Consider the following 15,384-nt stretch of genomic DNA (forward strand, 5'->3'; position numbering starts at 1 on the left):
GCCTATGTGAGCGCATAAAACAAGTTGTCTCTCAGACACTTCAGTTTATAGTCATAAACTGTACATTTAAGGCATTTTCACTTTTTATTATGGCGTCAGAGCAATGCCGGCCACAATTTCCCCTTTATTACCTAGGCGCCAAGGAACCAAACCCCTGGGGTTAACTTTATAAAGGGAAGTAAAAGTGCCATACGCCGACTGAGTAAGGGACGCTTTAGTGCACGGCCATACTGTGTATATGTGGGCCGGTAGTGTGGGAAGCGAACAATGTAAAAGTCACTGTTACCGTTGTTTCTATCCACGGATGTTTAGTAATAATTTTGTTCAGCGGTTCTAAAATTTGTACGTTTATGACTTCCTTAACGCACGGACTTGCTTAGTGACTTATAAAACACGAGTGGCTGATACAGTGAGAATTCTGTGGAACAATGTGTCATTGAGACCATCCAAAATGCAGCATGTTTCATGAAGGCGCAAATTTATTATTATTATTTACAGAATATTCAATAATGGTGTACAAAGGTTTCAATGTATTTCATTTCCCCTATTTCAACGCGATTCCAATCCATCTTCTCCAAATAGTATTCAAGTGAATACAGTATAATTATTCTATACCATCTAAAATTTCATGCAGAGCTTAAAACCGACGATCACAATTTCGAATATTGAAGTGAATAAGTGTCAAATTGGTAATAATTATTAGTAAAAATTTTAAAGATTCCCAAAAACTGAACATTTTAGTAAAAGATAATACGTTCTAAATTGTGTTTATTTAAACTCATGATCTATATCAATAACAATAATAATAAGTAAAGTTTGGTAAAACGTGGGAAAAATTCACGTTACGCCTCTGAAATATATATATATATATATATATATATATATATATATATATAAAACCAAAATAACATATGACCGGAAGACCAAATACCTGTCAAATGACTTTTTATTTATATTCATTAAATTTGTATAAGTGGTAATAGGCTAATTTAATTTAATTTCAATAAACATTAAATCACAAAAAGTACTTGCTCCGCCGGGAGTCGAATATATATAGACATGAGTACGTATGTCGTACATAATTTGAAGGGAAATTTAATAATGTTTATATCTTGTTTAAAGTATTCGTTGAATTTTGAAGAAACCTATACTAAAAACCACATTTTTCGGTTTGTTATTCCCATGCATTTGATGTGAATTTATAACACAAATATTCTGAACCAGCTCTATGAAATTCAGAATGTTAAAAATCATCAATCATCAAAAATTAAAAGATATTTTGTCTTTTGGGTGCGTGTGTACGAGCGCGGGTAAAGCTGACCTCCCACTCTTTCATTGCTCGTTGTCTTTATTTATTGTCATGTCTGCAATCGTGTGGTCTGATCTTCTCTAAGGCAGGCGCTTGAGGAGCCTTTTTGGTACCTACAAAAGGACAAGGGTGTGTTACTGAATGAAACCTGATAACATCATCGTCTAATATTTTAAACACATCCCATCGATCTATCTAATCTACAATTGCTCGTTCTAATATTCTTCCCTACAAATATCTCAATAATAGATTACCCCCTGAATTAACAGACTTTCTCTCCTTTCCACCATCTCGCCAAGAACGGAAGCATCTCAATATTGGCTGATGTACTAGGAAGTGTAGTAGTAAATCTTGGGTGACTCAGTAAAAGACAAATTATGACGTCCATCCCCCTCCGCGAGATGTCTGGCTCAGGGCGCGAGACGGGGCCATAACAGTAAATCAGGGCGAGGGCTGGGGGTGTCTGCAGGGCGAGGGGATAAGTGGCCCTTGAAATGTCTACAAGTATCCGATGTCTTCAGGGTCACCGTCCGAAATAATGGTTGACTTCTCTGCTGAGTATCAAACATGGCAGAGGGCATGCTACTTTTGTTGTGACCCTCTTAAAAATGTTGTCACAATCAATCAATTACAATTATTCTTTATTGCCAGAAAACAAATACGTGTAAATCTATAGACTTACCAATAAATTATATTAACGTTTAAATTGTTTTATTTATACAATTGTTGTACCTAGTAAAAGAAAACTAAATAATCTTCATCTAAAATAGACAATGTCAACATAAGAATAGACATGTCAACACCCAATGAGAGATACCTGATCAAGTTTATGTTCCATAGACTCATTTAATATTAAATAGCGATTGGTTAACTGTTTACAATGCAAAGGGTTCGTCTGCTTCTTTATATGGTCAGGAACTTTGTTCAAAACTTTTATACCAACTTGAGATGGTAGGCTCTCGTAAGATTTTAGTCTATGTTGGGCAAACTGGTACTTTCCCGGCCTCTAGTATTATACAGTTCGAGGACTTTAGCTGTGCGCGTGTCCTTGAGTGTGTGGTGATAGGCGGGAGGGGTGGCGGGGTAGCATTATGCGCTGCGTCCCGAAAACATTTCCTGTGACTCATAGGTAAAACCCTCCTTTCAGGAATCGTATTGGCCCGAATAACTCATCACACTCGCTAAAATCAGTCTGTTTTTGTAAAAGTGCTGACTATGGTGGAATTAAATAATAAGAGAAAACCAAATAATAGGAATAATATGACTTATCCTTGTTTTTAAGTTGTTATAGTGCTGTCTAACGTGTTTTTGAAAATAACGTATTTGCCAATTTTATCTGTAAATCAAAATCGTGAGTTTAAAGTCGTTAAAGAGATTGTTGCGCCTTCATCTCAGCGGCTAGCACGTAAACGCAACCCGCCACACAGATAGCGTTTGTTTGTTGAGAGGGTAGTATCTGGGTCCTACGAGCACAGCTAAATTCCTCCAACTGTAGTTATGAACGTCCCTACCCTGCGTCAGCACACACTTCGAACAGCAATATATTATTGTCTCAAATATGTATAAGCAGGGCAGTTACAAAAACTCAAGTTCCCTAAATTTATTCATGCACGAGTCCCTCCCTAATTTTCAATTTCAGGATCGCTCTGACCGCTTTTTTCTGTTAGAAAAGTTTCAGAAAAGCTGCATTCCCACAACTGCCCCATAATGTATATAATGTACATTTGTAATGTAACATAGGACAGATAAGGACATTGAACGCCATAGTTAGCCGTCTTTATAACTGACCAAAATATCGAGGTATTGTAATAGTTATATTTTTAAGATTGAAATCTCTTAAGTACGTACTGATATCCTCACTTGGCTATACTCGTATTAACGTTCCTTAATTTTTGTTTTCCCAATGATTTAAAATGTTAACAGTGTTTATGTATAGATTAAAGATAATATTTAGGATGATTTTAGATTTAGTTGTTTTTTGTTATTAAGTTATGGTGTTCATAATCCACTAAATTCGTTGATCCCTTCTCAGCGTTTACCTTTTTGGACAAGGAACACCGGGCCTCTTGAGCTGAACTGCCCAACTACTTGAGCTTAGACTCCAGGTGATCAGAAGATTTATGATAGTGTTCTCACTGACGTTGTCTAGACGCCCGCATCCCGTCTCGTTTGAAACAGTCATTAACATTTACTTCTATAATGTAATTGCCTAGTTGACGTTCCTGATGCTAGGAAATACAATCAAGTTGAGATTTAAAAGTAATATAAATGGAAACAAACGGGGAAATAAGTGTAAAAAGAAAACTAATGGTGGGAAGACAGGTGTTAACCGCAATAATGTATCTTGTAACTCACTTAAAACAGGATGTGGGTAGTATGGGTTACAACACCCGCAGTTGTATGTTAGTTTTTGTTACACCTAGAAACATTCATATGTTCTTAAGAGAACCCTAGTTGTTTATCCCCGAGCAGTAGATACGTGAAGCACAGCTCGTATTTTGAACTCTGGTCAGAGACGACCAAATCCAAATGATTAGTTACCTGAGTATCAATAAATCGATTTTATCGTTTTTTAGTGGATCTTTCTACGCGAATGGTGTTATAATTGATTACATAAAACATTTTTAAGGCCAAACTTACCAAATTAATTTACAAAATTGTATTGACGTTTTCGGGAATCGTACTCAGGAACCTTTGCTTAAAAAGTTGCAGCCTTAGACCTACGCTACAGAAAAGGTCGTTTTTCCGAGTTTGTGGCATTCATCGGTATTAAACAGGTGGAACGGTCGTCCAGTCATGGCAAGTTAAAGCTGCCGCCGCGCCGCCTTTACAATGTCGCAATCTCCGTGGTATTAATTAGTACAAGTAAATACATCCATGACAGTGCTTACACAATGTTGGGTTCTACGTTTTGGATACGAGATCCTCTTATTTTTCATCGTCTTCCTGGGATTGTTAAGTAGGTCATTCGTGGTATAATGGTTTAATCTAGCGACATGAGGATCAGGTTTCTGGAGGATTAGAGAATCGAGTTGTTATCACCCATGCTCGTGTTGCTTATAAGCCAGCAATGTTGCCAGATGACTCCCGTCCTCGTACTATAGCTGTCCAGCGCTTATTAATAATATTTAAACGTGACATGAGTTGTCCTGGAAATCAGTGTATCTGAGAAACGCTCGAATTTAAAGGCATTTTTATTTTATTTATTTATTGTGTTCTTAGTACTAAATAAATAATACGAGACCAGTATAGTAACTTTTATACTTCGGATGAGAAGCTGAGGAAACCTCTAGTTGCACTTATTCCGAAAAGAACCTTTGCGTTTGCTGGGTGATAGGATTTTCAGGATGAGTAAGGCCATTGTTGGGAGCCATCTCTTTTCGAGATCCTATGAGTAGGGATAGTGGGCTGTATATCTTAGTCATGTCATCCTGGAAGAAGTGATCCAAGATCTTCCAATCAAAGCAGGCAGGGGAAGATACTTCCTCATGATTAGGCTGGTAACAGGGGGAGCTCCAACAATCGTCTTCCGCGGTAGGCTTGACCTGTCGATACCTCCTTCTTCCGCACTTGAGACATTTTTTGTTAGTGATATGCCGCTCTTGGACACCCATAGAGTAATCCAGACGCGTGACACATCGGTGTTTGCTGTACTCAGTATAGGTTCAACTAATGGTATGTGCCATCCAAAAGTGCATCCTAAGGCACAGTATAGCACTAAATGTCTGGTTTCACTAAGGAACGTAACTCAGATTTAACCAAAGTGAATACTGAGGCTCGTCTTCTTCATTAGAATTCTTCTTCTTTAAGCGTGATGTACAGTGTCCTCTTGGTTCAAAGAAGTATTCTGTTAATTTTGTGGTCAAAGGGTAGCAACCCGCAGTAATTATGGCAAAGTTCCAGTCAGTCCAGTAAAGACTTTCGTTCTGTTCCGTCCATAGTACGTTGTATCGGTTTTAATATATTTCGTATGTCCCAATGACGATATACGTCATCTGGGGATTAAATAAAAAAAACTAAAGAAAGAGTTATGACTCTTTCAAAAAATTAGTCAGCCTTAGATGGTGACACCACTACACAGGGTGTTGACAGTAATTTTGCACGTAATCGATTTTATATTCACCCATGACTCGGCGCTTTGAATCTGAAAACGTGCTAAAGAACACATTACTGAAACGGAATTATGCGAAAATACAATTATTACGCATACTTCTATAATGTACTTTGTATTATATTAAACAATATTTGTTATAATTGAACCAATTTTCTCGGCAATTGAGTCGGGAGAATGGAAGAGATCGAAAAGACGCGACCGCGACAATAATTAGCGCCCTATCATCACAGCGCAGTGGAGGCGTTAATCAAACCTTTGTCCCGGGAGGCCCCCCTCCCCTCCTCCCGCACCACACTAATTATTGTCTACGGAGAAAGTCATTCCGATTGAGAAGCGAATTATTACATCTACCGTTAATTTGAAATCATTCATCAGAAACCAGGTTTGTTTTTTACCAATTTACCAATCTCTTCGGAATATAGGTGACACAGTCAGTTTAGTTCAGTCTTAATCATGTTTAGTGTAAGCCTTTTATTAACGAAAACGTTTATGATGATAAATTAAAAAAAATGCTTAACTTTGTTTCAATGATATGTAAAAACTGATGGCCCGATTATACAGAAATGTAATTTCTGTAATAATCTTAATACGTAATTAGTAAAATAACATATTAAAAAAAACTATTTTCGTTACACGATTTAACACTATGTGTTAAAAAAAACAGACGTATGTTTTAATCACCTTGGCGATTTTGTGCAATCTTTGTGCAATTAGGAAATAGGCAAGGTAATTTATTCATAGGCATTAACTATAGAACTATTTCAACTGTTTCGTAGATCTCTATTTCTCTAAATTAACATATGGTTGAGGTGGTCGATAAAAATACAATGAAGGATTTTCTTACTAGTTAGTTAATATGAGATCATTTTTTAATAATTAATTGACGATTTAATTTTTCAGGTTATCCAAAAGCTACGAAACAAACAAATTGCTAATATTCATAATATTCACTATAGGTGATCGCAATGCCTTAAGTTCTTATGATCACAGACCTATTTTCCATAAAATGTATAAATATTGTTAATTGCGTTTATTCAGTATTTAAGTTTATTCAATTGTACTCAATTAATTAAAAACCACTTTGCGTAAAGTTCTTGTAATGATGGTTTACAATATTTTTGTTAATAGTGTTAAAATATAATCAATTATTAAGAATTGAGTAGGCTGTATGTTTGTATATTATTAAATGAGCAACTAATTAACGAAAATAAGATAAGAATCAAGTATTATAATTAATTAGATCAAAGCATTCTAGTTGATTAGCAGCACGTGCGAACCTTCCCTACGCTCTTGTACATGCATAATATTGTAAACAAGATGTGGACACGAAATATTATTTACACAACAGAAAAAATATAATGGTCTGTGGGACCTGATGTTAAATAGTGGACGGTTTTAATTAAAATAAATTGCCGCCAAGGTAACAGGCAGTTCGTTACGGTTGCGAAATTAATTACCGAAATTTGCAACGCAATTTTACAGGGCTGCCGTAATTGGCGCTTCCTCTACAAATTAGTGCAGTTCCGGTGTTTGAGTTTAAAACTTATATTTGGTAAGGTTTATTAGTATTATGAAACGTACTATTGAATAAAACATTTACTTGCGTCGTACTGTGGTATACCACAATAAAAAGTAATTATAATTACTTATAATAATCAATGTCACTATGTTTCGAACATTTGTCAACGGCCAAGCACATTTTGCTCTCTCCAATTACAATCAAACTGTTACCGTCGAGAATGTCTTCAAAATATATACTTCTTGAATATTTGTAAACATTGAAACGGTGCTCCAAAAATACATTACAGGTATATGTAAACATTCAAAATGGTGTTTTGTGTTTTTAATAACATAATCTTTGTTCCTTATATGTGATCAACCTGGCCTCAGTTAATTTGTTTTTGAATGAAGTAACCAAATATTTAAGTATTTCATGTACTGGGAGAGTGAGAATGTTCAGAGACGTAGGTAATAGTTATTTTGAACAAACAACCGAAGTAATAATAAATTTAGGAACACTATTCACTTTCAAGCATACTGAATAGAGTTTAAATAAGAACAATGATGTTGAGTTTAACTTCCGTTCACTTTCCTCTTAGTCGTGTGTCTAGAAGCTGACGCTGCAATGGATTTGACTTCTGGAATCTGGAGTCATGTTCGTCCGAAGAGATCCAAAAAAAGTCGGCGATGGAGAAACTCAGAATTAATTATTTACACTGATTCGACATCAGAGACAGCTAGTGTACAAAATATAGTGTAAACTAGTTGAACACTTATGCTCACTGTCTCATAAGGTGCACAATTGAGTGCACTACGATGTTTTAGACACGGTGTCTAAACTCGTTGGAGCAACCGAGTATAACACACATAACGTAGCTTTGGTGGGAAAGCTTGATTCATTGTGAATGTTGAGGTTAACTCCAGTTCATTTTCCTCGTAGTTGAGAGTCTGGTGTCTGACGCTGGAACAGGCTTGACTTTACGCTACATTACAGCTACACTCGTAATATAGCTACTTTATGTGTGGACAAGGGTTTTTAGCCTATGCCTGGCGTAAAAACCTCTGAGGCATGTGATAATACAAAGCCATCGTGGCGATGAGACCGCCATGTTATCTCTATCATATAATGATGTTTGAGACGTGTAATTAAAGAGATAGTCTTCACAGCCATTCATAGTCTAATACAAAAATACATCCTGTAAATTTTACGGCAATATAAAATGAGCACAGTTTACGAACGCAATATTATGCGAGGCAAGATCCAATTTGCACCGTAATCCCGCAACATGTTCTTAAAATTGGTTGAGGAATGTTTCCTAATTAAAAGATCGATTTATTAGCTAGGCTAGTTTCGCCGCAGGTTGAAATGGGAGGCATCGAAAGGTTACACATTCGCATCGATAGTTTTCCTCAAAGTATATTTTTCCTAACTTGATACAGTGAAACCGACCGCCGCGGAGTTGGACACAAAAATAATAGTTACTTCGTGAGACAATTAGATAAAAATTACAAGTTGTCACTTTAAAAGGTTTGTATATGGTCACCTGACGCTGATTGAACATTTATTAACTTGTCTTTCGGTATGATTTTAGTGTGTCATTTTACACAAACAAAATATTATTTCTATTTTTATACTTCTCAATATCCCCTCATTCGATCTCCACCAAATTATTCTAGCGTGGCGGACGATCAACTTCTTTCATATGTATTGCGTACCTGCCATGCCTATCTAATAGTATTGTAAAATCAGTTTTTAAGACAAGGTTCACCAGTTTGCATCAGCATAGGGTATTTATAAATGACAAAAGAAATATAATAACTGTGGTCATTATAAACAATAGTAAATATAAAATTTGTATATGATAATTTCCTTTCTATAATTTATTACATACAATAAAAAAGATTGTGTACACATGTTTTTGAAACATTATAGTTTCAAATATCACAAGTTTAAGTGTGAAAACATTGAGGTTGACCGAGATACAGTACAGCAACAGCGTTTCAATATCCTTAGCAATTTTGGTGTTTGATTTAAAACCATTGTGTTTTGTTTACACAACATAGTTTAGGAGTTTAATAAGGGGATAATTTTAAAAATGTATTGACCATTACTAAAAATATTTCGCTTAATTTAACAATTATTTTTTCCATTTTCAGTCACTGAAAATCTTTTGATGTACGCTACAGAATTATTAGTGTCTAAGATGAGGCGCGACTCTATGGATCGTCATGTGCCCACTGCTACGTATATAACATGACAACTGACTTGTGTAAATAAACATCCGTGAGTTCAGGAGCTAACCTTGAAGATAATAGGTGAAGATACGTTTTCTTTCAACCACTATAAAACACCATAATTTAAATTGTATATCCTAAGTAATTTTAAAACCAGTAGAAGTGGTAATTGCGTACAAAATCCATCCGATGACAGAACTTGTATCAGGGTACTAGTCTCCACAGGAACTTCAGAATTGTTTACTTGCGCAACCTTTATGGTTTAACTAAAGTTTGGACTATTAATAGCGTAACTTTTTCATACTGATGGGAAACTAGATGTAGTAGATATAATAATTTAGAAGAGTTTGTGATCAAACGTTTCAACGGTACATAGGATATGCTTAAGTTGCATGGTTATAAAAGTAATTAATTTCCTTTAACAGTATAAATTCATTATTGTATCAAATAGTTTGTTATATCAATTCGACGTAATATTCAGTGGCTCTTCCATTATTATTGCATTTCTAATACTCTTAAACGTGTTTTAAGTGTTTTTCCCATGATAGTTGTATTACATCTTTCCTAAGTGTTTATATAATTATAGTTATACATATATTGTATTACCGATCATAACAATTTTTGGGTTTCAATCATATAATGACCATACTTGTATATTTGAAAACATTTCGGAAATGCGTGACGAACGTCATGGGTCTGTAATTGTTTAGCTATATATTGCCATTCGCTCCATGTTGCGCGGGTAGAGGTCCTTCCTTCCTGTGACCATTCCAACATCCTTCCTCTCTATTGTCATTGTTCCGTTTGTTTCCGGAACTATTCATTAAAGTCATTGTCACCCTTGATGTTAATATAAAATAAATAAGTTCTAAATTGAATTAACTTTTTGTAGTTTGTGTACAGTAAGGTTTTTTGTGTATGAATTCAATACGCGCGTGTCTCTTAACCGGTTGATGTTTGAAGTCAGAACCGTGACCTCTCGAGTTGCCAAGTAGCTACAATAGGCCCCAGTCCAGTTCACGGTCTGTCTATCACCATCACGACACGCAATCCGTGTACGTGCGTGCGCGTGCGCGTGCGAGGGTGGTCAGCGTGACCGCGCTCCACGAACCTCTCTCTTCACTCTACCACTCCTTGCTTGTCAAATACTGCTCTCTTCGGCAGATAATTGTCAGTTGACCCACACCTGGTCTTCCCAACTGCCTATGATTAGAAACTGGACTGCATCTCAGTATTCTGCTTGCTCTCCCAATATTTCAATCATTCTAAATTTTTAAGTGCTAGTGTAAATAACAAGTTGGTTCAACTATTGACTTTTAAAAGCTTTTTGCTGTAATACGTTATTGCTAGTTGTAAAGGCTTTTTATTTAATGCATTGTGATAATATTGTTTGTACTTGACTGTAAATATAACTTAAATTTAAAATCACAAAACACCAATAATTAGTGGTATTTCGTGAGGCATTCGACATGAGGGCTTTCTTTATCGGCCACTTCACAAAATTGTGATTTTAAACTAAGTGATATTTACAATTCAATATTCAATATGTACCGATGCTGAAGGAAATCCTTGTTTAGAATTTCCAGATTGGACGTTTTTGTTAAAAGATTATCGACATTTTTATGACACTTCGAATTCTGTAATGGTAAACAGTGTGTATGTTTTTATTTGTCTACAGTTCCTTGGATGGTTATAAATATAACTTTTCCTATTTAACCTAAAACCTTGTTTTTTAATGGTATGTGCTATTTGGATAAACAAGCTAATCTAGATTCAAGATTATTTTTGCTTCATCCTTTCATCTACTGCAGTATGGATTATTGTAAAATCTATGTAACTTCAAAATAATAAAGCATTATTTATATAAAGTCTTGATTCGTGTAACTGTAAAACTTACTTCATCTGCTTTAATTCAAATATCAAACACGTTTTGAAATATAAGTCGTTGGTTTTTTTTATTTATTGTTTTGACAAACCAAGTGCAGGATATCTCAGAGGAAAAGTTCAAAATTTTAAATGGTATAGTTCTTAATGTAATAATTCACACCTTAATAATTTAATCTGGAAAAAAACCCATGCTTTACAATCTGTTTGTGATCAATAACACAATGAACTACATTATAATAAAAGAAGCACATTTAAGAACTTACGCATGGTAAAATTACAAAGCATTTCCTTATGCAACATTTGGCTGCTTTATGTTTATTTCCATCCAAACACATTGCAATGCAGTATGTGCTATTTATGAAGTAATATTTTGAGGAGAATGAAGCAGAGAGCAAAAATTCAGTAGAAGCAATTGCTGCAGCTGGAAGGAAGCGCGACGTGCTTCGCCTGTATAATGATCTTTTGTATGCAGTCTCTTATTTTCTTTGTATGCACTAACAAGATAGCGTTTCCTTTCTATTACACTCTTAGCTTGTCTCTCTTATCCCAGGTAATAAATCATTTACGCTCTTTTGTACTTGATATTTTATATATCGTACTCTCGTTGTGAAATCTCTTTTCATTTTCTGGCAGGTAACGTGTCATGGAGATGAGAGGCGTAAACTTTTCTTGGTCCTTGAAGAGAAAGTAGATATATGCACAAAAATGATTCCATGTCTATTTTTATCAGTTATGCTGACAGTTTTCTCAAAGATTTGTCACATTTTGAATACAATACTTAAAAAATGAATGGGAGTTTGTTATTTACCTGTAGGCAAACATTATATGCTGTAGTGATTTTTATGCAAGAAGAGGTGCTCCATATCTACTATCTGGTGATGCAAACTCCGAACGTAACATTTTGACAGACGAATGAATTAAAAAACTATCGTATAAATATCTTAAAGATATATTACCAGGTATGATGATATGAGAAGGAACATCTGGACGTGACGTCTCGCTTTCATGAAGCCAGGAAGAAGGCCCACACCTAACGGGGCATACAGGCACGACCACGAGAGCCAAGAGAGGCCTTGTGATTATACAGTTCATCATACACTCGAGATATCCACAATGAACAATAGCGGCAGTCTCGTTCTGCGCCCACCGTCTCGGAGTCATCGCCTGTCGACCTCGGAGACTTGAACGGTAGCGGCCTGAAGGTCTTGGCCGACACTACTCGTGACTACGCGCCGAACAGTTCATTCATAAAAATGTTTATTCTAAGGTGTATGTATATTTGGCGTATTAGAATCCCGAGATGCATTGCGTCACGAGAGTTCGAGAAACCAGAACAATATGTCTCTGGGAACTAGTACCTCAAAAGCATATGACGTCACTTGTCAAAATGTAAACAATTGTTTCTGGGTTGAAGTATAACTATTTTAATAATAAGTGTGCGCTTTCTCTATTTAATTTAAAAAAATTGTTCCTAATTTTATAAACGTACTTGTTTATGCATTTAAGGACTGGTAAAGGTACATTTTTATCCAAATATAATTCAACAAAGATGTACAAATTTCTGTTAGGTTTTCTGTCAGTTGTAGTGAAATGACCTTCAGTCAACCTTATAAAACAATGTTAAACCGCAAATACTTTTACACCGTTACTTGGAATTTATTGTAGATCTATTTTAAACCTTTTTTGAAAAGTGTTAAGTAGTATGTACATTTAAAAGAAAGAGTAGAAACAAAGTTAGGGGTTTTCTCTAAATAACCAAATAAAACTAAAAGGCGTTTGTGCGCGTTGATTTTTGTATTTTAAATAAATTATCTCCAATAATTCTACGATCGTGAAATTATTACTTCGTAAAAGTGTTTAAGTTTAACATTGTTCCTATGGTGCTGAAATAAATGTGACAGCCAGTGCGGTCTGTTCTTAATAATAAAATAAACTAACATTTTTTCCACAGTAGTTCTACAAAAAAGAAAACGTATTCTACTGATTCAGACTAATCAAAGTTTAAAACTATTCCTTATTTTATGTGAGAGACCCAAATGTTTTTTAAGAACATGATTGTAGGTAATACAAGATTGACATGACGAATTCTACAGCTGTTGGTAGTACGTTTCTAATATATTTACGTCACTTCAGACCAGTAAAGGTCTCACCGCCCCTGACCAGAATTCTCTGTTACAGCTGAAGGTGACCTGACCGTGTTCTCCGCCAGGTGTCACCACTTCACTGCCCCCCAGGCGCTGACCACGGGTCTCTTCACGCCGGCCAGCCGCCCCGAGCCGGTCCGCCGACTCTACGCCAACGCCGCCCCGACCCCTGTCCGCGTGATGAGAGCCCTGGACCGCCACCGGGCGGACGGTACCCGCAGCTCCAAGTACTTCAGCGTTACCCCCGTCCTTGGCGCCAACAGGAAGTGGAAGCAAGGCATCGATATCGAGACCCGAGTGGTGAGTCATCCTTTAGCTCTAATCGCGAGGGAAACGAATCAATGAAAGCAATCCTTTAACATTACTACCGTACACTGTATGGACATATTTCATCACACGAAACTGTACTATATGCTATATATATATTCTCTAACCCAAGTGTAACATTTTTAATTTGGTCGAAGACTACACTATATAAAGGGTGACATGATATAGGATATATTTGTATCGGATACAAGTTGTAGGTTTGAAAAAAATAAACCACTACTTTACGAGGATTGGAAACTATACTCTTCTTTAGGTATCAAAATCTCAATACCCAAAGATATACAAATAAACAAAAATTTTTGACGATGAAATCAAATTTTAAATTTAAGAGCACAGCAGGAGTTGTATGTCAAGCACATACCTGAAGACGCAGGACGATACTCCCAGTGTATCATGTGGGAGAGTATGTCGATAAAAATGTCATGCGTAGACTTTTTTTTTTGTAGGAAACTAAATTGAAAAGAATAAGTTTTAAGATGTTGCATGTCCTACCATAGAATTTGAATGAGCGTTATTGAAGGCTGACACAATTTCTCTTTTTTCTGCCGGAGGGATATATAAAGCTCTCTGTCTGCAGGACATTTCGAGAATGAAATGAGCGCGAGACAGTGTGTTTAGTTACCTTTCTCTGTAAAACTTGTTTAACTCTAACATTAGTGATTGAAGGATTGACCACCCACCGAGGTGTCAGGACAGGTCGCATGTTTATTGCCACTGCTACTATCTTGGTCCCAGAGCTCCACAACACCGCGTGGCGCAACCATAAAACAACTCAGTATTTACCATACTTTATCAAGAGTTTTTTCCCGTTAAAATGTCGCCTTTGTGACCATACTTGTGTAAATGTCAGAACTCGCGGGTGGGCACAGCCATTAGCACACGTGAGACAGGCAGCTGTAGTCTAATGGTACTGCAAGCTGCAAGCTGATTGGTCCAAAAGATCTAACGAGCATTTTGATTGGCAGTTCCATTTGCTAGAACCCGGAGGGGGCCCCTTTGTGGTCGCCTCGTCCTTTACATTTTCTGTACATTAAACTCGACATGAATCAGTAAATTACTATCCAAGCAGATAAAGGTCAGTAGCTTACTAAATTGAGATTGCAACCAATAATGTACAAAATTAATAGATTGTCTTCAGAAACGCAGTTCTATGGACGGTGTTTCGTTTCATAAACATGTTATTATTAAAACTGCTATTTTTAAACACTTCTTCTTGAGCCAGATGTGTATATTGAAATCACTATATAATTAATAAAAATTTACATCAGCTCAGATTGTTTGAACAAATTTGATGTATGGTTTAAAATAAGTTATAGGTGGTCCTCACAGAAAAGATTAATCATAAAAGCCAACATTCCATTCGAAGTGATATATTCTCACGATGAGGTAATATCCAGGATATTAAATATTACCAGCAATGCAGCCTGCAGCCTTATGTTCATATTTCGTTCCTGACAGATTTATTGCAGAAACTGCAGTCTTGTCACTTGTTACTTAAAGGGCTAATCTAATTCCCTCTGTTGGCCTGTAAACGTAGAAAGTTTACTGACTGTATTGTTGTGCTTGCAAATTATCGTGTAGTCTGAGTAATTACAAACACTGCACATATCGTGTGGTAGTCGAGTATTTGACTAGTAATTATTACAGGTGGCCAGAACGACTGTAGCTAAAAGCAGATGTTTTCTCAATCTCACTCCAACCATTGACGAACGAAACGACCTTTCCTACTAATCCATCAGGCGAGAACTGCATTATATGAGCTCACAACCTGATCTTTCTTTAAATCGATAGAGAAATGTCCTTCAAGAAAGAATGTCCTTTCCTTAGTTGTGGTCGAAAATGGGAACGGTATAGAAAGGGTTAAAAAT

The 15,384-nt window shown here is 36.2% G+C and overlaps 1 protein-coding gene across 1 annotated transcript in view; it reads left to right on the forward strand.

Moving 5' to 3' along the window:
• LOC124359754 overlaps window positions 1-13,831 on the forward strand; it is a 145,085-nt gene extending 131,254 nt beyond the window's left edge. The window contains exon 2 of the mRNA XM_046812760.1: window positions 13,224-13,831. Coding sequence (XP_046668716.1) covers window positions 13,224-13,534 — 311 coding nt within the window. The 3' untranslated portion in view covers window positions 13,535-13,831. The remainder of the gene's footprint in view (window positions 1-13,223) is intronic.
• The last annotated feature ends 1,553 nt before the right edge of the window (window positions 13,832-15,384 follow it).

The sequence above is a fragment of the Homalodisca vitripennis genome, chromosome 4, assembly GCF_021130785.1.
Source record: "Homalodisca vitripennis isolate AUS2020 chromosome 4, UT_GWSS_2.1, whole genome shotgun sequence".
NCBI classification, from domain to species: Eukaryota; Metazoa; Arthropoda; class Insecta; order Hemiptera; family Cicadellidae; genus Homalodisca; species Homalodisca vitripennis.